Consider the following 24,405-nt stretch of genomic DNA (forward strand, 5'->3'; position numbering starts at 1 on the left):
AGATAACAACATACTGGAAAATGCTTAAAGAGATGGGAATACCAGAGGGACCACCTTACCTGCTTCCTGCAAAACCTATATGCAGGTCAAGAAGCAACAGTTAGAACTGGACATGGAACAACAGACTGGTTCAAAATTGGGAAAGGAGTACACCAAGGCTGTATACTGTCACCCTGCTTATTTAATATATGCAGAGTACATCATGCAAAATGCTGAGCTGGATGAAGCACAAGCTGGAATCAAGATTGCTGGAGAAATATCAATAACCTTAGAAATGTAGATGACACAACCCTCCTGGCAGAAACTGAAGAGGAACTAAAGAGCCTCTTGATGAAAGTGAAAGAGGAGAGTGAAAAAGCTGGCTTATAATTCAACATTCAGAAAACTAAGATCATGGCATCCTGTCCCATCACTTCATGGCAAATAGATGGGGAAATAGTGACAGACATCATTTTCTTGGGCTCCAAAATCACTGCAGATGGTGACTGCAGCCATGAAATTAAAAGATGCTTGCTTCTTGGAAGCAAACCTAGACAGCATATTAAAAAGCAGAGACATTACTTTGTGGACAAAGGTCCATCAAGTCAAAGCTATGGTCATATAAGGATGTGAAAATTGGACCATAAAGAAAGCTGAGCGCCAAAGAATTGATGCTTTTGAACTGTGGCGTTGGAGAAGACTCTTGAAAGTCCCTTGGACTGCAAGGAAATCAAACCAGTCTATCCTCAAGGAAATCAGTCCTGAATATTCATTGGAAGGACTGATGCTGAAGCTGAAGTTCCAATACTTTGGCTTCCTGATGCAAAGAGCTGACTCATTAGAAAAGACCCTAATCCTGGGAAAGAAGAAGGGGAGAAGGGGATGACAGAGGATGAGATGGTTGATGGCATCACCGACTCAACGGACATGAGTTTGAGCAAGCTCCAGGAGATGATTAAGGACAGGGAAGCCTGGCTTGCTGCAGTCCAGGGAGTTGCAAAGTGTTGGACATGACTGAGAGACTGAACAATAATAATGGATCAACCCATGTGGTAAGGGACTGAGCACCACCTCTGGTCAACAGCCAAAAAGGAAGTGCAGCCCTCAGAGCAACAATTCAGTGAGGAACTAAACCCTGCAACAACCACGAGTAAGCTTGGAATTGATCCTCCCCAAACTGAGCCTTGAGATAGCTGCAGCCCTGGCCAGCACCTTGACTGCAGCCTTGTAAGAGACCCTGAGCCAGAGGACCCAGCAAACCTGCACCTGAAATCTTAACCCACAGAATCTGAGATACTAAATGTGTTGTTTTAAGCTATAAAGTTTTGGAATAATTTCTCTTGCAGCATTAGTTAATGAGTACACCTCCGTAGCGGCTGTGTTATGTATACTCTTAGCTTTTAGATGAGTAGGGAAAGTAGAGTGTTGCTTAATCAATAAATGATGAGGTCAGTTGATTAATGGTCTTGAGTAGCATTGTGCGTGTGGGGCTCTGGCTTTGCCCTCTTCTCCACTTCATTAGTGATTTGGTGGCTTATCCTACACAAGGTGGAGAAAAATCCAGAATCAGAGGGCCCTCCACCAACTGAAACAATGACCAAATTGTTTTGATCGTTGCATGAGCTAAATTCAACTCAACAAAGACTCATTAAGTTTGGTAACAATAGTTTGTGGAGCACTACAGGGAGCTGTAGAGAAGGCCACAGGCCAGAAGGCCCTGCACCCCAACCGCTATGAAAAGGACTTCAGAGAGCATCCCCAGCCCCAGGCCAAAGATGGGATTAAATCAGGGCTACCAAATGGCACAGAAGTACAAGACAGAGGCCAGGAGTGATGTCTATCAATCCCCTTAAAAAGGAAACAGAATTGCAAGGGATTGAAGGACATTATCAATTGTTGCTCTTTTGTCCTAAGTCAAAAAAGTCTTCCTGGAAATGCAGTGACTCAATGAGTCAGCACTTGCTTTTAAGAAGATCCCCAAAGGATCTGTATCTCTACTGAAGTCTGAGAAACTCTGGCCTATATAACTCAGTATAATTTGGAAGTTTTTATCTCACTTTTTAAAATTAAAATATAGTTGATTTACAATGTGTTCATTTCTTCTGTACAGCAAAGTGACTCACTTATACACATATATACATTCTTTTTATATCCTTTTCTATTATGGTTTATCCCAAGATATTGAATATAGTTTCCTGCACAATACAGTAGGACCTTGTTGCTTATCCATTCTACATGTAATAGTTTGCATCTACTATTCATATATAAATTTTATTTTAGATTCCACATATAAGTGATATCATATGGTATTAGTCTTTCTCTAGCTGTGGAATTTTATTTTTTTATTATTTATTTATTTATATTTTGGCCAAGCCGTATGCTTGTGGAATCTTAGCTCCTTAACCAGAGACTAAAACCAGGCCATGGCCGTGAAAAGCTGGGATCCACGAGGCTACCAGGGAACTCCCTGGAATTTTAATATTTTACTGTGAGCACATATTCATGTATTACCTGTGTAATTAGAAGATGATTTAAAGAGACTGGATTATGGGACTCCCCTGGTGGTCCAGTGGTTAAGAATCCACCTGCCAATGCAGATACACAAGTTTAATGACTGGTCCAGGAAGATCCCACATGCCACATGCTGCAGAGCGACTGAGCCCGTGCACCACACAACTACTGAGCCCTTGGGCTGCACTACTGAAGCCCAAGCACCTAGAGCCCATGCTCTGCAACAAGAGAAGCCACTGCAGTGAGAAGCCCACTCACTGCAACTAAAGAGTAGCCCCCTACTCACAACTAAAGAAAGCCCGCGTGCAGCAACGAAGACCCCGCACAGCCAAAATAAATACACTCTTCGGACACGACTGACGCAACTTAGCAGCAGCAGCATGGACTTAATATTAAATATAAATAAATAAATAAAGACACTAGATTATAAGGAAAGTGAAAATTCTGAGGAGAGACTGACCCCATCCACCCCCAGCCTGCACTGGGTGGGAAGGAAGGAGTCTACTGAGGCCCGAAGGTGAGGGCCACATGTGGGGAACTGAGGTGCTTGTCTCTTGAGGAAAGATTCTTGAAAGTGAAGACAGGAGGGAAACAGGGGTGGGGTCCTGAACAAGCCCTCCAGATTGAAAGTTCTGTTTACATTCACTGCAGAAGCCTCGCTTCAAGCAGATATCTGACCAGGGTAGAGCCTCAGAACTGTGGACTTGAATAAAGAAAATGTTAACGGATCTTAAGTCATAGAGGTAATAATAGCTGAATTTCTGCAAACATGTGCCCATAATTCTAAAGACATTGTCCTGACAGCAAGTAGGGAAAAAACGCATTCTTTCAGTAATTACCACAGTTTCTCTCTTTTCTGATTCCTTTGGACAGGCCTCCTGCAAGAAGCTCATTTCCAGCTGCATGTGATAACGAAAGGATTTTTCTTTCTTCTTATGTTAAATACAAGTAAATTGATTAAATAGCAAACAGTGTCTGATTGCTAGGAAGTCGGTGATTCAGACAGTATGGCAATGGCACCTGGGGATGGGGAAGGGGGACTCAACAGTGGAAGAAGCCAGGACAGCCCGGCTGTGCCAAGGACACTCAAGGGCTGATGGGACTGAACTCTGGAAGACAGAGAATTTGACATCACCTGGTCCAGCCTCACAGTTTACGGATCCAGGGAGGAAAGAGATGCCAGAAGTTGGCTGTGGATCCAAAACTAGAACACAGGGCTCCTTCCCTTCTTCATATTTCTCAACACCCCCCACCCCCATTTTCTCTCTCCACCACCACCCTTCTGGCTGCTTCCCCCACCGCCTCCCTTCTGCCTCTGAGTACCCTTTTCATGTATATTTTACTTCAATAAGAAGCTGTGGGGTTGAGGGGGTATTTTGGTTTTGTTGCTGTTTTTTATAGAAACAGCATTGAGTAAGTAGAAGGAAGATATTCCATGTAAGTTTTCAAAACACAGGCAGGAAGATGAGAATTTGATCTGAAAAATCTGAGGTAAGCCACAATAATTAGGAAGGCTAATAAGTGAGAGGGATCTATTCAAAGAAAACTTCCAATAGGAGCTGGGCTTTAAGCTAGGCCTTAAAGAAAACAGCTTTAGTGGGTGCAGATAAGCAATGAATTGGAGCACAGCCCTCTAGCTATTGGCCTTATCCTCACAGGCAGCACCACTGACCGCAGGGAGGGATAGGGAGCTAGATAAAGTGTGTATGTGCCCACTCCATCCCATTCCAGCAGTTCTTTCCCTCTGAGAGGACTGAATACACAAAAGGACTGTGGCCAGACCATATATGACCATAGAATTCTCTGCAGTAACCAGCCTGGAAAGCCAGACCACTTCTGCAGCAATCATCCCAGAATCATCAGGTCTTGGTTTTAAAGTGTGCCACCTTCTTCCCAATCTACAACCACCTTTTCCCTCTTTTCCAATTCAGGACCAGCCAGAGAAAGCCAAATATGCTCCCTAACAAATCATATAAATGCCTCTCTTCTAGTTTGCCAACCTCCAGTGTCCCAGGCAAACAACCTCCAATCATAGCACTTCTGAAGCCTTCCCTTTCTTTCACTCACCATGTTTTCCTAGTTCTTGCCTGTCTTTAATTCCCTCCCTGCCAAATGCAAATAATGGTAGCTGCTTTTGCAAGCTCAGAATGAACAGCCTCTGTTTATTCTCACTTGGATGACCTTGGTTTACCTCCATTATCTCTAACAGCCAGTCTGGACACAAACTCAAAGTATTCATGAAAGCTGACACCCAAATCAAAGGTAACAAAAGTGAACTTTCAATGCCATAGATCAGTTTTGTTTATTTCTGTATTTTTTATAGGAATAGAATCACATATTCTATTCTGTGTATACTGACTTCTTTTTCTCAGTATCATGTCTGTAAGGTATACCCATGCTGTGTGTAGCAATATTTTCACTCATACTCATTGTTAAAAGACGCTTGCTCCTTGGAAGAAAAGCTATGACAAACCTAGACAGTATATTAAAAAGCAGATACATTACTTTGTTGACAAAGGTCCATATCGTCAAAGCTATGGTTTTTCCAGTAGCCATGTATGGATGTGAGAGTTGGACGATAAAGAAGGCTGAGCATCAAATAATTGATGTTTTTGAACTGTGGTGTTGCAGAAGAAGACTCTTGAGAGTCTCTTGGACTTCAAGGAGATCAAACCGGTCAATCCTAAAGGAAATCAACCCTGAATATTCATTGGAAGGACTGACGGTAAAGCAGAAGCTCCAGTACTTTGGCCACCTGATACGAAGAACTGACTCATTAGAAAAGACCCTGATGCTGGGAAAGACTGAAGGCAAGAGGAGAAGGGGACAACAGAGGATAAGATGGTTGAGTGGCATCACCGACTCAATGGATATGAGTTTGAGCAAGCTCCAGGAGATGGTGAAGGACAGGGGAGCCTGGCATGCAGCAGTCCATAGGGTCGCAGAGTCTTGTCCAACTCTGCGACTGAACAACAATATTCTGCTGTATGACTTTACCCCAACTTATATACACATTCTATTATGGACAGGTCTTGTGGATTGGTTCCAGTTTGAGGCGATTATGAACAGTACAGTTAGAAAAATTCTTGCACATATCTTGGTAGACATGAGCTCTTGTTTCTATCATGGATATACCCAAGGTAAAATTGCTGGGTCATAAGTTATACATGTGTTTAGCTTTAGTAGATACTGCCAATTTTCCAACAGGGTTTTACTAACGTACATTCCTCCTAAAGTTTAAGAGTTTTAATTGCTCTGTATTTCCATCAACAGGTGATCTTTTTTAAATTTTTTCGGCTGTGCTGGTCTTCGTTCCTTGGCACAGGCTTTCTCCAGCTGTTGTGAGCAGGGGCTCACTGGGGTGCGCGGGCTGATCTTGGTAGCTTCTCTCGTGGAGCACAGGTTCTAAGTGCACGGGCTGTTGTGCACCCGGGCTTAGCTGCTCTGCAGCACGTGGGATCTTCCTGGACTAGGGGATGGAACCCATGTGCCCTGCATTGGCAGGTGGATTCTTAACCACTGGACTACCAGGGAGGTCCTCATCAACACTTGATCTTGTCAGACACTTTCGTTTTAGCCTTTCTGGTAGCTGTCTGTAAATTTATACTTAATATTTTTCTTGGTCCCTAGAGGCTCTAAGTTTTACTGCTTTCCTGGATTTCATTGTTATAACTGTTAATAGTACATGACTAATCAAAACAACACTTTTCTCTCCCTCCACCCCACTCCTGCTCACGCTTTCAAGCCACTCACAATTAAATTGAAGACAGTAAGTGATAGAAGGGGGCACTGAAGGCAGGCTTTTTGCTTTATCACTGTGTGTCTCCAAGGCCTATCCTCATACTCTGCACTCAGTAGGAACAAAATAAATATTTGTTGTAAATACATGAATAAAAAAAAAATGACATCAAAGCCTATTTGTTTCCACCATACTTTGTGAGTCACTCCTGACCTCTGGAGGGTATAATTGACTTACTCAATTTAGGCCTTCAACCTGGCACACGGGAATCCTTTAACAACATCTATTAAACTAAACTGGTCTCCAGAGGACAGGCTTGTGCCTGCTGCCTCGCCTCATGTAGCCTCAGGCCATTGAGCCTGGACACACATACGATTATATTCATACTGTCACAAACCCTTGAGACTATATTAAATTATATATTGAATATTATACTATTGTTGCAGGTGGCAGTTCTTGGAACGCCAGGAAGAGATGTGTGAAATCTCACTTGAAATGGGGCCCCAAGTTCTAGACACCTGATCAGCTAAGGGTCAGGGGCATGGGGAACATCCAACTCAGGCTCAGGGGCCAGTTTTCCCTTGCATCGTCCCCTCTGATCCTTCTTCACCCGCAGTCTTGCGGATCAGCTGTAAATTGGGTCACAATTATATCCCCTTCATAGGGTCATTGTGAGGACTAAACAAGTTAATATATGCAAGGCACTTTGCCTAGCACCTGGCATGCAACAAGGTATGGGGTAAGTGGTAGCCCTTTTTATTTTTGCTGTTATTAACAGCAGCAGCAGCAGGAGTGAGGAATGCTGAGTGACCATGCCTTGCAGCAAATGTGAACTTCATGACCCTGGGCTGTAGGGAAAAGGGCAGAAAGGGGAGCACAAGGGAGCATGTGCTTTTCACCTATAATGAGCTATCACAGCATAGATTAGCCCAGGCATCCTGAACACTACCGTAATGCACTGGTAGAAAGAAAGGGACCTTAAGGCCTGAATGACTCCATCCCAAGGAGACGCCTATAAGATCAGAAGACATGCTGTGAAGTTTGAATCTGGCCAAGGATGGGAATTTCTGCCAGGTGGAAGGGCTCTGTGAAAGCCTAAAGGAGACCCCTAATGCAATGGGGCAAATTGCCATTGGACACACCCATTGGTCCCCACCTCTCTGGGACAGGAGCAGTAGCCAAACACCTTCAAGGAGCTTGTCAATGAAGGAAAGTCCTCTGGTTCTCTCCTCCTAAGATAGCGAACCAGTGCTGCTCATACTCTGAACTGGTTCAAAAGAGATGTCACCCACTGAGGCTAAAAAGACAAGTGAAGAATGCCTTAGGGAAAAAAATTTTAAAAAAGAGGGCCTTGGCTACAAAATCCTCCTGTCCTAAGTCTTTCCCTTGACTTTCTGAACTCTTTACTTTCTGACTTACAAAAAGAACTTGTACAAAAAATGAGGGATCAGGCAGGGATGAACAAGACAGCAGTCATAATTATTTTTTAGAAGTATTTTTGGCCTTACCCCACGGCATGTAGGGGCTTCCCTGGTGGCTCAGTTGGTAAAGAATCCACCTGCAAGGGTGAAACAGATCACCAGCCCAGGCTGGATGCAAGAGACAAGTGCTCGGGCCTGGTGCACTGGGAAGACCCAGAGGAACTGGGTGGAGAGGGAGGTGGGAGTGGGGATCGGGATGGGGAATACATGTAAATCCATGGCTGATTCATGTCAATGTATGACAAAAACAACTACAATATTGTAAAGTAATTAGCCTCCAACTAATAAAAATAAATGAAAAAAAAAAAAAAAAAAGAATCCACCTGCAATGCAGGAGACCCAGGTTTGATCCCTGGGTGGAGACGATCCCCTGGAGAAGGAAATGGCAACCTACTCCAGTATTCTTGCCTGGAGAATCCCAGGGAGAGAGGAGCCAGACAGGATACCGTTCTTGGGGTTGCAAAGAGTCAGACATGACTTGGTGACTAAACCACCACCATGACCACAGCATGTTCCCCGACCACAGTTTGAATTCATGCTCCCTGCAATGGAAGCATGGAGTTTTAACTACTGGTCCCCCAGGGAAGTCCTGAGTCCATAATTATTGAAGCTGGGTAATGGGCATATGGCCTTCCCAGGTGGCACTAGTAGTAAAGAACCTGCCTTTCAATGAAGGAGAGAATTTAGATCCCTGGGTTGGGAAGATCCCCTGGAGGAGGAGCAATCCATTCCAGTATTCTTGCCTGGGAGAATCCCATGGACAGAGGAGCCTGGCAGGCTACAGTCCATGGGGTCACAAGAGTTGGACATGACTGGAGCGACAGTACATAGCACAACAGGCATATGGAGGGGAGAAGTATTCTATTTTCTATACTTCTGTGTCCTTAAAAGTTTTCCATAGTAAAAAAGTTTCATAAAAGAAACTATGAATAACCCAAGGCCTGAAAAAGTAAAGGGCATACTGCTCTCTGACTAGAAATTCCCCTGAATCAACTAAATCTGAGCACGTCCAACCAAGGAAACAAGGTGAGAATGTGGTATTAGTCTGCCTTCAGTGGGTCATCAAGCAAAGTTGGCAGGTGTTTCCCAGGGAAAGAGAAGCAGTGGTGACTCTTGGGCTTTGAAGGAAATGCTTCAACAGGAGAGAGAAAAGATGGAAGAGATTTATATACAGATACCTATTGCTAAGTCTGCCCTAAGTGCTTAGGTAAGGGCCCTCTGACCTCACCCCTGCTTTTACCCTAAGGTGAAGGGTACTTTCCCATCTCCAAGTATAGGTGACTAGACCCCTGTCTGGGGGTAGAGGTCCTTCCTCACTCCCTTCACATCATCCAGGCCATGGTGACCTGCCTGGGTTTCCCTCCTGCATGCAACCTCCTGTAGCTGAAACCACACTCCAAACCCAGGACTCGAGATCTGATGCATCTCATCAACTACCCCAAGCCCTCTCCTTGCCAACGGCCAATCCCATTCCTGCCTGAAGTTGGTATTTTAGTGACAGCAGCCAAAATAGGAATGCTGCACAATGCAGGCTAAGTCAGGGCTTCTGGGCAGCATAATTTGAAAAGTGCCAGGGCAGTCCCTGAATGTTTCCTACACAACTTATGCACAGATCTCTCCAAAACAGGTGGTCACTCTGTTCGAAATCCTACAATTTAAGAAGCATTCTTTGGGTTTACAAACTGCTTTCTGGAGATACTTTTTTCCAAAGCTATCTTGGGAGGGAAACACATTAAAACCAATACCTGTTCATGAATTGTTCACTGACCTAGGTACCTAGGAAGGAGCCCAGAAGCCTGGATAAGAGTAAAGGTGACACAGAGTGGTTGCAGACAGCCTCACTAGGGACTATTCCTGGCTTCAAGGTACAGGTGGTTTGGTCTGGAGAGAGGGCTGAAGATAAGTTCAGAGGTAGAGGTAGAAGCCATTAGGTTGCTGAAGTCCCTGAGGGCAGTGCAAAGAAAGACTGTAGTAGCCAAAGCAGGGTGTAGGACTCGGCAGACAGACAGCCTGGGGGTGGGCCACAGTGACCCCCTGACTCTTACGTCTCCCTACAGCTCTAGTCCCTGTCCCTTGCAGGGCCCAGAAATGAAGGTAACTCCTGAGGCTCCTGTGCCTGGCCCTTGTCCAGCAACGGCTGCCTGGAAAGCACTCACAAGGATATCCTTTAATCCACCCGGCTGCTGCGGGGGGCCCCCTAGCCCCCACCCTGCACAGATGCCCCAGTAGACATGTCTCCCTCCTCACTCCCCAACAATCCCCAATGCATGGAACAAAGTAAGGGGCAAATATGAAAGGGGCATAGGCACTAGGGGCTGGGTCGGCTTCTAAATGTGTGGCCAAGTGCTCCAGCCCCTCCACGTTTGAATACTGACAAAACCAACATGCATGCCAACCTCACTAAGTAAAATGCCAGGAACCATTCTAAGGTTTATATAGATAAACTCATTTAATCCTCACAATACTAGGACATGTATATCTATATAATTTTACTATTCATCCCAATTATACAGGTGAGGAAACTGAGGCATAGAGAGATTAACACCTTGCCCAAGAGCACAGAGTTAGTAAGAGACAGAACAGGACACGGGCCTAACTTACCCTACACTGCAACAGTGCATACTTACCCACTGGGCACTCTGCCTCTCATGCCCTCATCTCTACCTGGCTAGGCAGGGAAAGGTGAGAGGAGCATTTAGCGGCCACCTGCTTTGGACTTGACAACGATCTGTATGCTCCAATCTCAGGAGAATTCAGTGAAGGATGAGATGCAATCCTCATTGTCCACATGGGTAAGCAAGACCAGAGAAGTCTGATTATCTGTCAAGGCCACACAGCCCACGAAGAAGTGGAGCTGAAATCCTGCAGGTTCTCCCTCTCCAACCCCCACAGGGAGCTGAAGAGAACAGAGACTAGGAGGAGGAGGCTGGAGAGGGGCTCTTTAGGTGCTCCTCAGGTCTAGCACCTGATCAGGCTTCCCAGGGGTCCATGGGAATCTCTGGATCTCCTCCCATCCTTGTGTGGTAGGGAGGGGAACCAGAGAGACAGGGGACTAAGTCCTTAAAGATGGGCCTCCCTGTTGCTCTGCAGGGGGCTACTGGGCCACTGGGGGCTAGAGCAATGTCCCCTACCCCATCTATTGGTTGCAGGGACCAGGCAGGATGGGGAAGGTTTCCGACCCACTGTGGTCCCCAGTGGCACCTCCTGATTCTTGCATTTGGGTAAAGAGGGATAAGGCCTAGACGGGATTAAGGGCACAGGGGTTAAGGGCAACAACCAGATGGCCAGCTGGGCGAGGACTAGGGCCCCAGGAGCAGCCCAGGGCCCAGTAAGCCAAGGATGGTGGGGGAGCCACCAAGGGCATGAGATGGGACAGAAATACTGCCCCCCAGGACTAGGCCTGTGGCCCCCTGCCTCCCTTCTGACCCAGCTTCTGCCAGCCCCGAAAAAGGGTCAAGGATGGTGAGACAGCTCAGCTCTGTGACTTGGGCAGATGTACCATGGGAAAGAGAAAGATGAACGGCAAGAAGGACCCAGGAGCTTCACTGGGGTAGGCGCCGCCGGTACAGTGAAGCCAGGAGCGCTAGAAGTACCCCGGCCAGGGCCACCCCGAGCCATGGAGCCCAGGGCATGGTCCTGACCGCAGGCACTTCCTCCAACTTATCCTCTGCCGGGAATTCCAGGGTACTGTGTGTCCCGGGGCTGTCCCCCAGGAGGGAGGTGCTGGGGTTCTCATGGATCCTAATGGGGTCTTCCGACACATACTCATTCTCCTCTGGGGCATTGTCAGGCCCCAAGCCCAGGGAGTTACTGTAGCTGATGGCGAGATCCGCGGAGCAGCCTGAGAACGGCTGGTTGTCCATCCTAGATACCAGCCTGCCAGGCTTGCTCAGCTCCAGCTCTGAGCCCCAGCAGTCAGAGCTGCTGTCTGGACAAAGTGATGTGCCTCCAGTGGCAGTGCCTGTGGGCACTGGTGATGCTGGAGTCTCCTGGGAAAGAAAGGAGGAACTAGAGGGACTGAGGATGGTAGGGGACAAGCCAGGTTGGGTAGCCCCACTCCCAGGACAGGCCAAAAACTGACACCCCAACCCTTCAGTAGCCAGCCCACAGTGCAAAAATGCAATCTTCTCTAGGGGATTCAACTCACTGATGGTGCAGCAAGACAGTCGGGGAAGAGGGGACTAAGGCCTTGCAGGAGCATCAGTGGTGAGGCTTCCTCCAGGGCTGAGAGCTCTACTCATTGGCCTGCTTCTGAGCTCACTTCTACCCCAGGGAGCCCTTGGTCATGTGTGATCCACTCTATTTTGACTTTCTGCCTTGGGCTTGATGGCCATGGCATCCACAGGGTCAGAGGTTAGGCCATGGACTTGGTCCCTCCAGGCAGACAGTAGCAGGAGGGTTAGATAAGCAGGCTCAGAGGCAACTGTGGGGGCTACTGGGTCAGAGTAGATGGGCTGGGACTAGAGTTTGTAAAACCTTGGTCATGGTGGGGCAAGCCAGATATCCCAGCAGGGAAGAGCAAGGTGTTAAGGCAAACAGGAATGTTTCTTCATCTGCAAAATAACACTGCTGAGCTTAAAGGGGAGCTGTGAGCTCTAAATGGGTTAATGCCCATGACCAGCGAAATTGGTCTAGCAAGCCTGACCCTCCCTGAAGCATCCACACTTGACAGCTCTAATGATTATTATTATTTTAAAGAACAGGGTGTTAGGTCTGGATGAGATTGGGTCTCAGTTCTCCCTATTCCCTCAAAAAGCAGCCCTGGATCAGGCTGGAGTCAGAAGGGAGACTGGAGAGGGGCTGGGGAGAGAGGCTTGGATCACTGCTAGGCGGGGTAAGAACTCACCTTCACGAGTCCATTGCTGCTCCTGGTGGTGAGCCTTGTGTTGGCAGGCACCTTACTGGGCGCTGTGCTTGCAGGTATCCTGTGGTCAGGTATCCCACTAGCAGGCACTTTGGGTGGCACCATGCCAGAACGCACTGAGTTGACGGGCAATCTGGATGGTGCTAGACTGGTAGGCACTGCACCAGGGGACTTCAAGCTGGTGGGCAATTTGGAAGGCACTGAGCTGCCAAATGCTGAGTTGGTGGGCACCTTGGAGGGTACCGTGCTGGCAGTCATAGGGTGGTTGGGCACCCCTGCCCCACTGGAGCAGATGGTACCTTCAGCCTGGTCACCAGCACCTCCTGCAGAGGTCAAGCCAATGGAGGAGGAGGAGGTGCTGACAGATGGAGCTGACACTGAGGGTCCAGGCAAGCGGCTTGCCCTGGGGCTAGGACGGGAGATAGTCGGAGACACAGGCCCAAGGAGTGACGTGGAACTGGAGACCACGCCTGCAGGTGGTGAAAGAAAATGAGAAACACAAACCCACAGGAGCGTTATCCTTGGATCAGGGGGATAGGGAAGGGTCTCTCTGTCCCAACTCACACCATCCCTACTGCATCCAACCTCCCACCCATGGAGGAGTCTCCAGTCCCTTTAGTCACAGATTCCAGGGCTGAAGGCCTAATGGTTGCAGATAAATCCTTGGTCCTGTCCCTCTTCAGTCCCTGACCTCTAACAGGGTTAAGGAGCCTGAAAATCATTACTAGTTTTCATCTCTGTTTTTTCTTCTCCTGCCTGGGACACCCTCTTTTCTCTTGTCTGCCTCTTCCAACCTCTTCTTAGACTAGTAGAATCCTGGATGTTTCTCCCAATGCCATCTTTCTTCTCAGCAGGAACAATCATAGGCTAGGGCAAGGGGCAGCAGGATGGCTCAAGCAGAAGAGCTCACAACAGTCATATGGCACCAGAGGCCCAGTGAGCGCCCCACTTCTAGGAGGCCTAAGGGCTTGCAGGTGCAGGGACAAAACCATCCCTGGGAGGAGGGCCTGAACTGGGGGAAGCAGGAGGGAGTAGGTGGTGATGGTCCACAAAGGCAGTTATACAAGGATTTGCCACGGAACTCCGAAAACACACAGGAGTGATTCTGATGTCCACCCCACCCCTACCCCAAATCTACCACCATAACATCTCATGGAACCTGTGTCCATACTTATACTGAAATCAAAGTGCCCTTTGTCTCCCTGGTCCACAGCAGTATTTCCTGAAAAGATGTTCCAGAGCAAGCTGTCATTGCCACATGCAAAAGGATGCTTGGGATAAAGTGACAGGAGCATGGAACACTAAGGATGGCTTCTCTGAAACTTTAACTGCTCATGGGCCTTGTAGCTGTTCCATGAGTGCTGGAGGCTGTGAGCACCAATGTTATATGGAACTCAATTGAGGAAATATGCCAGCCTGAAAGATCAGAGTAGACAGTATTATACTCCTGAGACGTCTGATGTGAGGGTCCAGGCCCTTGGCTGATGAAGAATATACTTCCTCTGGAGACTGAAATGTTTGAGTGATTTGCTGGGAGCTGGAGACCCCTTTGGGATGGGGCAGTGCTCCCTGACAACAGCTGGCCCAGCCCTTTACTCACCTTACACTGTCCTCTAGGTCCTGGCAGATCCCTTATATGTCCCTTAGGCACAGTGCAGACACGGCCCTAATTCACATCTTTTACCTGTATCCACGCCCTCGGCAATGTGACCTTATCAGTCCTCTCATCCAGAGATGGAGTCTTATCTTTCTACTCCTCAGTGCTAGGCTGGCCTGGTAATTTGCTTTGTCCCACAGAAAGAGGCAGGAGGAAAACTGCATTGGTTTTGAACCTATGACCCAGGAGTTTTCTCTCCCTCTCTGAGAACACAGCTCGGCTCAGGTATATGAAATGGGCTTGTCCACTGGGAAACAAGAAGTTCATGGAAGAGAACCGAGGTGCTCCAGCCAAGAGCTGTAAACAACTTATATGTAAACTGATTGTGTATACAAGAGGGAATTCAGCCCAGCTGAGCCAGTCCAAATTGCTGACCCACACAATCATGAGCTAAATAAATAGTTGTTATTTTAAGCTACCAAATTCTGGGACTGTCTGTTACAAAGCAGATACTAACCAATATGTCCTCTGAGGAAGGTTGTTCCCTGGGGAATACCATCTTGGCCTCTTGTCCAAGAAAGCCAGAGGGACAACCCTCTTACCCTCAGTGGCAGGTCAGAAAGGCGCTGGAATTCCAGACTCCATGCATACCTGCTGCGTGGGTACTGCCCAGTCCTGTGTCCCGCTCCTGATGTACACTGGAGGTCAGAGTGCTGAGGGCCACCGTGTCAGACAAGGGCTCCAGGACAGCCCCAGAATGGGATGGTTGTGGGGCTTTCTCTGAATTCTGCAAGAGGGAATATAGGAATAAGGCAGTTGCTTCTTCCAGAAGCTGGCAAAGGGCAACTTATGCTTGAGACAGCTCCTACAGGCCACAGTCCATGCCACAGAGCACGGGACCAAGGAAGCCTTTCCCTCAGCTTTGGCCATTGCCAGAATTTCTGTCTACAGGTGACTGTGAACCTACTTCATAGAAAATCATCATATGGGGGAGTCCCTATTCATCTGTCTGACCCTAAAGAAAAGTCTCCCTCTCTGCGGACACTGCACAGACCCTTTCTTAGGCTTCAAGTTCATGATTTCGTGTCTCCTGGACACCTCACTGCCCATTCATCATATCCCAATAGAATCAGCCATATTTCCCCCAAACTTGGCTTTACTGGTGATGATTACAGCTCCAACCATCCATCCCTTACCCCACCACCTGCCGCTCCCTCACTCCCCCTATCTGGTCATACACTGATCCCTTGACTCAGCTCAACATCTTACATGGACCATTGCAAAGACCTCAAAATTGTGACTTCACAGCTGACTGATGATAGAGGGGTGAGGCTGCCATGTGGTAAAGACCTGGTCAATAGTCTGGCAGCTGGTCTGGGGCAGATACACAATGCGAGAGCTTGGGATTCTGAGCAGAGAGTAGGCAGGATCTGTGGGGGGCTTCCAGAAGGCTGGGTGGGCAGAAGCGAGAAGACAGGAACACAAAAGCAGGACGTGTGTGGACGCACCTCTCCCAGGGACTCTGGTGGCTGGCTATCCTGGACAGGCAGAGGGTAACTTGGCTCGTACTCCGCGTAGCCGTTGCCAGGGAGGCTGGTCGCCACATCAGGTGTGGAGGGCCTTGGAATCTCAGCAGGAACTGATGGTGGCTCCAGTGGGGCTGGAGGGTGGTTTGGATTCCCTGAAGGATAAAGATAAAGTGATGTCAAGGAGGAACTGGAGACTCTCAGGGACAGGAGAGGCCTGGGTGCTCCCAGGTCATGGTTATCAGTTTCCCCGCAGCATCCAAAGCTACCCTGAGGTGGAAGGCACCCCTCAGAGGAGACCTGTGTCACCAAGTGGGAGGCAGCTACTGGAGGGAGAGTGGAGATGGAGAGGAAAAGGAGAGGTAGAGGCAGGGGAGGGGAGAGTGTGGGGGGTACCTCAGAGGCCTCTCACCACCCTGCCTGTATCAGCAGTCACCAACTCTCTGTCCCCAGGCATTCTGGACACGGTGGCCTTCTTCTCCTCCTCGTGGGCGGCTATCACCACTAACTGACCCTTGACATAAAGCTGCTTCCTTAACGCCTCCCCTTTGCCCCCACCAACCATGTCTGGTCCGACCACAGCTGTTTGTATTTGGGGAAATCACAAATTGTTCATCTCCACAAGTGAAAAGATGAGTTAGGCAAGAAGAAGTGGTAGGGGGAGGGAGAAAGAAAGGCAAACATGGTGATATTTTTAAGGCTGCGAATCTGAGCAGTGTGTCAGGAATTGTCTCTATCTGAAATATAAACAGGTCTTGTGTGAGTTTTCCTCCTGCCTCAAGCCCTGAGACCCTGGCCTCAGCGAACCCCCTCTGAGTACTTGGCTTGGCAGGGAGCATTGAGGGAGCACTGAGGGATAACGGGGCAACTGGGGGGTTGGAGGGAGCAGGTGGTTAGGAGGCTCTAGGGGAAACCAGGGGGAGGGGAAGAGATGAGGGGAAAGGAAGGAAGAAGCCCATGAGGAAGAAATGAGAGACAGTCAAGGGGTGGGGAGAGAAGAGATGAACAGAGAGAGGGAAGGTGAACCAAGGGAGAGGAGACAGGAAAAAGTGAGAAAATCGTGGGAGGCAAACATCATAGCCGCAAAAATTAGAGGAGGCTCCATTTGCTGAGCACGTGGAAGGTGCCAGCTCCCGCTAAGTGCTCAACATGCCATCATCCTGCAGTTTTCACAGCAGCCCTGTAAGCTAGATGTTGCCATGAGTCCCATTTTACAGAGAAAACTGAGGTTTAGGGAATGAAGGGGTTTGGTCAAAGGGTTGATAAAGATTAATAAGCAGGGATCTACACTCAGGTTTGCCCACTGCCCAGGAGTGATGGGAGAGAGGGTGACAGAGGAAGACAGCAGGTATAGGGTAAGGGGAGAGGGAGTGCGAAGGCCAGGGGAATCAGAGAGGAGCTCCAGAAGAGGGGCTAGGGCAGGTGCTCACGTGGCAGGTTGCTCTGGTAGACACGGGCCACTTCATCAGCGAGACCAGTGTGCTCACAGGCCCTCAGTGCCTCGATGAAGGACTGCACCCAGCCGTTCCTCCGCCGAAGACTGTTGAAGAGTTCCCAGAGGGTGCCCTGGTTCCCCCAGCGCTCATAGCAGGCCCGAACTCGGTCCTGAAAGACACAGCCCCGCCACCCAGACCAAGTCAGGTAGCCCTGATCCCCTCCCCACGGCTGCAAGTGGAGGTACCTGGAAAGCTACCAGATGGAGGCAGCCATCTGAAGCTGGGTCAGAGCCCAGAACAAGGCCAGAGTTTTCAGCCCAAGTTCCCAGACCCATGAAATAGGTCTTTACTGTGTCCCAGGCTCTCTTCTCAGGGCTCTGTGTGAATTGTCTTATTTAATGCTATTATTATCCCTACTCTACTGATGAGGAAACTTGAGGCTTAGCACATACAAACAAGTGACCAGATAGCAGAAACCCACAGAAAACATTTACAGCAGAACTAAATGATAAGGTATTCCTGCAAACACCAAAATACAAGAGAGAGGAGCCAAACTGTACCAGCCACAAACTCAAATACCACCAGTATCTGCATGCAGGAAGCAGAGGGGGGCCTCGGGGTTCAATGTGGAGACAGCTAAAACTGAGCGGGGCTGGGCTCACTTCACTAGGAGCCCACAGCAAGTGCCAAAGGGGCTAGCACCATCTGGCTCCCAAGGACTCTGAAAGCTGAGCCCTGGGACTCTGCTAGAATGGGTCCCATGACCAGGAGAAAGGAATTGAGACTAAGCAGGAATAAGGACAAGAGATGGAGAATGTTCCAGTGAAAGTGAGTAAGGGGCCCTGAGCACAGAAATCTCAGTGCTATATTTTGGAGCACTATACCAAAACAACACAAGAACCTCAGTAGGATTGGAAAGGACACCCTGAGCCACACGTCATTCTGAAGGTTAGAAAACTGTCAACAATGGGAAGCAGAATACAGACAACAGAGAAGGAAGGAGTTGATCCTGGCCTGGGAGAAGCTCTGAATTCCACAACCCTGCGCCCAGTCAGTGCCTGGCTGTCAGGCCCTGGCTTACCTGGTCACTTGTTGTGAGGCAGGACAGGTAAGGCAGAATATCCAGAACATGAATATTGCAAAAATTGCTGTGATGGTGGCGGATATAATGGTAAGTTTTGTCCTCGGCAAACGTCATCACTGTCTGGCTTCTGAACTGGCAGAAGGCTCTGGCCCATGAAGGGTGGACAGACTGAGAGGAATAAAGGCTGGAAGAAAACACAGCATACATGGCAACCAAGTTGGGAGTTGGATTGAACAAAAGGCAATTCTTTCTTTTCCACCTCTTTGGTACATTTGCTTTTTTCTTTAATCATCCTACTTTATTACTTATTTGGCTGCATCAGGTTTTAGTAACAGCATGTGGGATCTTAGTTCCCTGAAAAGGGATAAAACCCACAAGCCCTGCATTGGAAGGCAGATTCTTAACCACTGGACCACCAAGGAAGTCCTACTTTATTATTGTCTTAGCTTCAGAGGCCGTCAATGAATTTGCTTAAAAACAAATTCATGGGGGAAAAAAAAATCAGATTCAGAAGACCTAGGACCCAATTCTGCCCTTCAGGTTGGTCAGTGTTTGGGAGGAGCTCTGGCTCCTGCCTCATCATCCCCAGGTCTGAATGTGCCCCCAGCTGCTGATAGCAACAGGGCATCACCTAGAAGTGCTGCTTCTTTGGAGAATACTGAGAGGGAAGGGGAAGACAGGGAGGAGGGGGAAGAAATGGGGGAGGAGAAAGAACAAGGCACCAAACATCATAATAGGATCTATCCTATTCTTACCATGAAGAAAATGCAGTACCAAGGAATTAAAGGGGCTTGCTAGTTAGTAGAAGAGCAAAGAACTGAGGTCTTTAGGATCTGGGATCAGGTTCTTCCCAGAACATAACTGCAGGCCCACCATTACATTAAAACTTGCCACATACATACTTTCAGGGTAGGAGGCTAAGTTCCATTCCTGGGTGTGACTCCAGGAAAGTTATCAGCCTTTCCCAGGTTTATCCTCACCCCTAAAATGGCTCAGAGAGGTTGTTCTGAAAATACAGTAGTTCAATCTTATAAGCCTGAAATTTTAAAGTGCCCCAGGGACTTCCCTGGCAGTACAGTGGTTAAGACCTCATGCCTCCATTGCAGGGGTCACTGGTGGGAACAAAGATTTCACATGCCACAGGGTGTGGCCAAAAAAAAAAAAAAACCACATAAAAGTACTCCAAATACAATCAATTACTGCCGTTTGCTTATGTAGCACTTACCACAATTTTCAATTATAAATCTGTTTGTTTGCTTGCTCCCTTTTTTAAAAAAAATTTCTATTTTATTTATTTTTGCTGCGCCAAGCAGCATGAGGGATCTTAGTTCCCCAACTAGGATCAAACCTGAGTCCCCTACAGTGGGAGCATGGAGTCTTAACCATTGGGCCACCAGGGAAGTGCCTGCTTGTTTATTTGCCTTTCTCATGGGAGAGAGCTGCAGGGAATAAGACAGAAAAGATCTCTGCCATCATCCAATTTACATTCTACTGGAATGGGACAGACAAATCAGTAAAAATATACATAAATAACGATTTCAGAGAGCCTAAAGATTATAGAGAAAATAAAGCAGATGAGACAGTCCCTGAAGATGGGATGCTTCTTGAACTGGGTGGGGAAGGAAGCATTTTTGAATTGACATTTGAGCTGAATGGTTCTTGGCGGTAAGGAGATCAGTATTTTGGGCATAGGACACAGCAAGTTAGAAGTCCTAAGGTGGGAACAAGCTTGACATGTTTAAAGAATAGAAAGTAGACTGGATTTGTCCAGGTTTAGAAAGTGAGGGGGAGGGGCAGATATCAAGGTCAAGAAGGTTGGGAAGGACTGCTAATGTAGGACATTATAGGAAAGGACCTTGTGTTTTATTTGGAGTGAAAAAGGGAGCCGTTGGAGGGTTCTAAGCAGGAAAAGGAGAGGATTTGATCTATGTTAAAGACTTCTGCGGTGGTTGTAACGTCCCCAGACTGTGGCAAGGTCATGCTGGAAGCAGGGAGACAAGTCAGGAGGTCACAGCAGGGAATACATGACAGGTATGGCCAGGATGATAACCATGGAGGTGGCGACAGGTGACTGGATTCTGATATTTTGTGGATATGGGAGGTGAAGGAGAGAGAAGAATCAAAGATTATTCCTTAGGCACTGGGTGGATGGAGGGTGTCACTTAGCAAGCCAAAAAATCCGGGGGAAAAGCGGTGGTGCAGAGAAGACTCCAGAACTCCATTTTCAACAAGTGAAGCTTGAGATGCTATCGGATATTCAAAGCGGTTTTCAGGGAGAGAAGTGGACAGAGGACAGAGGGGGAGACTGGAGTCGAAACATGGGTGTCAAGCTTGGTGAGACCTCTAGGAGACAGTGTTGCAAAGCAGAGAGTGCCCAGAAGTTGCTGAGGCTCCCAGTCCCCTGCCACGTGGGAAATGGTGCAGCTGTCCTGCCTACCTGCTGCCCACTGGCCCCATGGTCACATGCTGCATGACTTCCTTTGCCAACCACAAGGGCTATACCTCTTGTGGGGCGAGAACCAACAACAGAAGTCAAGAGGATCAGGGAGGTGGGACGGGGGTCCTCTGAGCCTTCAAGAGAGGAACAGAGAACTCTGTGGTGGTGACCAGATCCCTCCTTCCCTCCTACGGGATACAGGGAGGCCCCAGGAGAGAGTCAGGTGATACATTCTTTTGCATTCCAGCCTCAGCCCTCAAGGCATAGAGTTTGGGAAGTATGGATGTATGAAATAGTCTCAACCAAAAAGAAAGGAAGCTCATATTTGTTCACACTTACTGAAGGTCTACTATAGGCAAAGTGAAAGTGAAAGGCACTCAGTCCTGTCCGACTCTTGTTACCCCCATGGACTGGAATTCTCTGGGCCAGAATACTGGGGTGGGTAGCCTTTCCCTTCTCCAGGGGATCTTCCCAACCCAGGGATCAAACCCAGGTCTCCTGCACTGCAGGCGGATTCTTTACCAGCTGAGCTATCATGTAAGCCCTCTATTATAGGCAGCTGCTACTGCTAAGTCACTTCAGTCGTCTACTATAGGCAGGCAAACTCTAAATTTCTTTCATTTAATTCTTGCCATAATCCTAAGAGGAGAAGAGATGCCAAGGTATCCAGCTGACCAGTGGCCTAACAGAATTGGAACCCAGGACTTGCTGCCTCATTGCATGTCTCACCATACGTCTTGAGGGCATAGAGACCTCTGTGGCAAGTGAGACTCACACAGCCCCCTGCCTTCAAGCCCTCGGAGGGGCGAAGGACACTGCCTGGGTGAGGAGAGGTCGCTGAGTGAGAGTGTGCCTAAGACGCAATATTTAGTCCCTTCTCTTGTGAGAAATGGAAATCTTTCGGCCAGGTCTGAAGACGTTTTAGCCCTGCCCTCCACAGGAGCCGGTTCTCAGGTCCTTCCAGATGTTTTTGAGTTCTCAAAACAAGGATGTCGGTTTTGTTTTTTCCAAAGTTTTCCTGGCACCTCCTTCCGGGTCTCAGAGAAGATTGTGCACGGAGTGTTCTGGAGTGTTCCTGACGGTCGCCGCTAGGAGGGCACCAGAGGCTCTGAGAGCACCCCCATCCCGGAAGGGGCGAGGCCTCACAACCTCGGCTCGGAATCCAGAATTCCTGGGCCAGGGTCAGGTCCGCCGAGGGCCAGGAGGCTGTTCTGAGTAGGTGTCATCGCCGAGAACAGCCAAGATCCGGGGAGGGCAGTGGTCGCGACCCCTAAAGACGCGGCTGCTGAGACTGGCGCACCCGGGTTAGGCCTCGCCCTGGGGTCACGCTGGGCCTGCGGACGGCTGGGAGAGCTCAGTAACCAGAGCCCGTCTCCTTCCGGCCCAACCTCCCCTCCAGCCCGGGCAGAGGCCCGAGCCACCCACCTCCAGAGCCCCGGGTGCTGGATGCGGCACGCGGAGCTCTCGCTGCCGCGAACCTCGCTGTGCATTAGGACCCGCTGTTCCCAGCCCCACCGCGGACTCCGAGTCCCACTCGGCTTCTGCGCCACGGACCACCTCCCCGAAAGGCGTCCGTGCTTCCTGAACCCAGAGGACCGAGCTCCTGAGTCGGCGATCTTACCTTGGGTAGCCGCGACCCGGCGACCTGCCTTCAGCTGCGCCTGCAGGGAACCTTCCCCAGCTGGGAGGGAGGAGAGAGGCAGGGACCGCGCGGCCATTGGCCAGACGCGGGGGCGGGGCTTCGCGGTCAGCTGTGGAGGCTGGTCAGCGCGGGCCGGCGCTTGACCTCCGTTGGCAAGCCTGGCGGCGCTGGACCTAGGATGGAAACTGATCCGGTTTTCTACTGCGTGATCGGAGGAACAGATGATCTTTCCTTCTTTCTCTCGAGCAACTTCCAGGGGGAAGTCTAGGGTCTGGCTAGAAACCAAGTAGAAACCGCGGCGGGCTCAGTCCCAACGCTTCCTAGGCGAATCTACCCTCCTCCGAGGAGTAATTTGAGGGTTGACGGCTTTTATGTCGTTCGCTCCTGGACTCACAGGGCCGAGCATACAGTCGGCGCTCAGTAAATGCTGGGTGTCACAAGGGTTCGAGTGCCTCACCAAGTGACACCCTTTCCGGGCCTGAGAAGGCAGGATCCGGATGTGTAGGTGTATGCAGGCCAAGGGCGCCAAGGTTGGCTCGCTCTGCGCGGGGTGTGGGCCTTGAGTGCTGCGTGGGAAAAGCCTCTAGGCTCAAGGATTTAGGGCGGTACCTCCCAGCAGTGCTCGCCCTTCCTCTGCTGGGCCAAGGACAATTACTGAGTGCCCACTCTGTTCCAGGTACAGACTTAAATTCTTATATCTTCAGTTCAGTTCAGTCGTGTCCAACTCTTTGCGACCCCATGAATCGTAGCACGCCAAGCCTCCCTGTCCATCACCGACTCCTGGAGTTTACTCAAACTCATGTCCATGGAGTCGGTGATGCTATCCAGCCATCTCATCCTCTGTCGTCCCCTTCTCCTCCTGCCCCCAATCCCTCCCAGCATCAGGGTCTTTTCCAATGAGTCAACTCTTCGCAGGAGGTGGCCAAAGTATTGGAGTTTCAGCTTCAACATCAGTCCTTCCAATGAACACCCAGGACTTATCTCCTTCAGGATGGACTGGTTGGATCTCCTTGCAATCCAAGGGACTCTCAAGAGTCTTCTCCAACACCACAGTTCAAAAGCATCAATTTTTAGGCTCTCAGCTTTCTTCACTGTCCAACTCTCACATCCATACATGACCGCTGGAAAAACCGTAGTCTTGACTAGACGCACCTTTGTTGGCAAAGTAATGTCTCTGCTTTTTAATATGCTATCTGGATTGGTTATAACTTTCCTTCCAAGGAGTAAGCGTCTTTTAATTTCTTTTATCTTAGGGCCCATTAAATATTCTCAAAATAACCAATAGAAGTTTATTTTTTCCTGTTTTAAAGAGAGATTTAAAGATTTGGGGAAATGTTTGGCAATTTTTAAACATATGCCAACCCTATCACCCAGCAACCTCTCCTGGTTGACCTATGAGTCCACCTAGAAACACGCATTATACTGTTCATGGTGGCTTTATTCACAATAGGCAAACTCTGAAAACAACCCAAATGCCCATCGACAGAATGGAGAGACAAACCCTGGTGTAGGGTAGCAGTGGAAAGTAACAGAGGACAAGAACTATTGATACAGACAACAGGATGAATCGTCACAGGATGAATGGGCACTACGGCTAACCAAGCTAAGTACATGGCTAACCAAGCTAAGTACAAAAAGAACATGCTGTCTGTTCCCAGTCACAAGGTAAGATAAGGTTCAAAAACATGCAAAACTCATCTATATAAATAGAATTCATACCACTGGTTACCTCTGGGGAATGCCGAAAGGTTGCATACAAGAGGGCCTTCTGGAGATACCTAGAGTACTCAAATTCATAGAATAGAAAGTAGAGTGGTGGTTGCCAGGGTCTTGAAGCAATGGAGAATGGAGAGTTAGTGTCTAATGGGTAGAGAGTTTCAGCTGAGGAAGAAGAAAAAGTTCTGGAAATGGATGATGGAATGCACAAAATGTAAATGTACTTAATACTACAGAACTTTATAATCAAAAATGGTTAAAATGGTAAATTTTACATTACATATATTTTGTCACACACACAAAAAATCCAGATCTAGGCAGTTGGAACCAAAAGGGCACATCTATGGTATTTTTACTAAAACTTATAATCTGAAGTGAATTATGAGGAAACAG

The 24,405-nt window shown here is 48.6% G+C and overlaps 1 protein-coding gene across 2 annotated transcripts; it reads right to left on the reverse strand.

Annotated features, from left to right (window-relative positions):
• Nucleotides 1–9,461: 9,461 nt before the first annotated feature.
• MAVS (mitochondrial antiviral signaling protein) lies at nt 9,462–22,917 on the reverse strand. Of its 2 annotated transcripts, none has more exons than XM_043480503.1 (7): nt 22,276–22,917; nt 18,215–18,401; nt 17,128–17,302; nt 15,680–15,852; nt 14,823–14,958; nt 12,557–13,044; nt 9,462–11,696 (listed from the first exon to the last, which is right to left on the reverse strand). In XM_043480503.1, exons 2-7 carry the CDS (start codon nt 18,329–18,331, stop codon nt 11,253–11,255), a joined length of 1,533 nt encoding a protein of 510 aa, XP_043336438.1. In that variant the 5' UTR covers nt 18,332–18,401; nt 22,276–22,917; the 3' UTR covers nt 9,462–11,252. The 2 variants fall into 2 exon arrangements, with proteins under 2 accessions (XP_043336438.1, XP_043336436.1); XM_043480501.1 differs by having other exon boundaries at nt 9,462–11,699; nt 22,276–22,915.
• Between the last annotated feature and the right edge of the window lie 1,488 nt (nt 22,918–24,405).

Source organism: Cervus canadensis, chromosome 10 (genome assembly GCF_019320065.1).
Source record: "Cervus canadensis isolate Bull #8, Minnesota chromosome 10, ASM1932006v1, whole genome shotgun sequence".
NCBI classification, from domain to species: domain Eukaryota; kingdom Metazoa; phylum Chordata; class Mammalia; order Artiodactyla; family Cervidae; genus Cervus; species Cervus canadensis.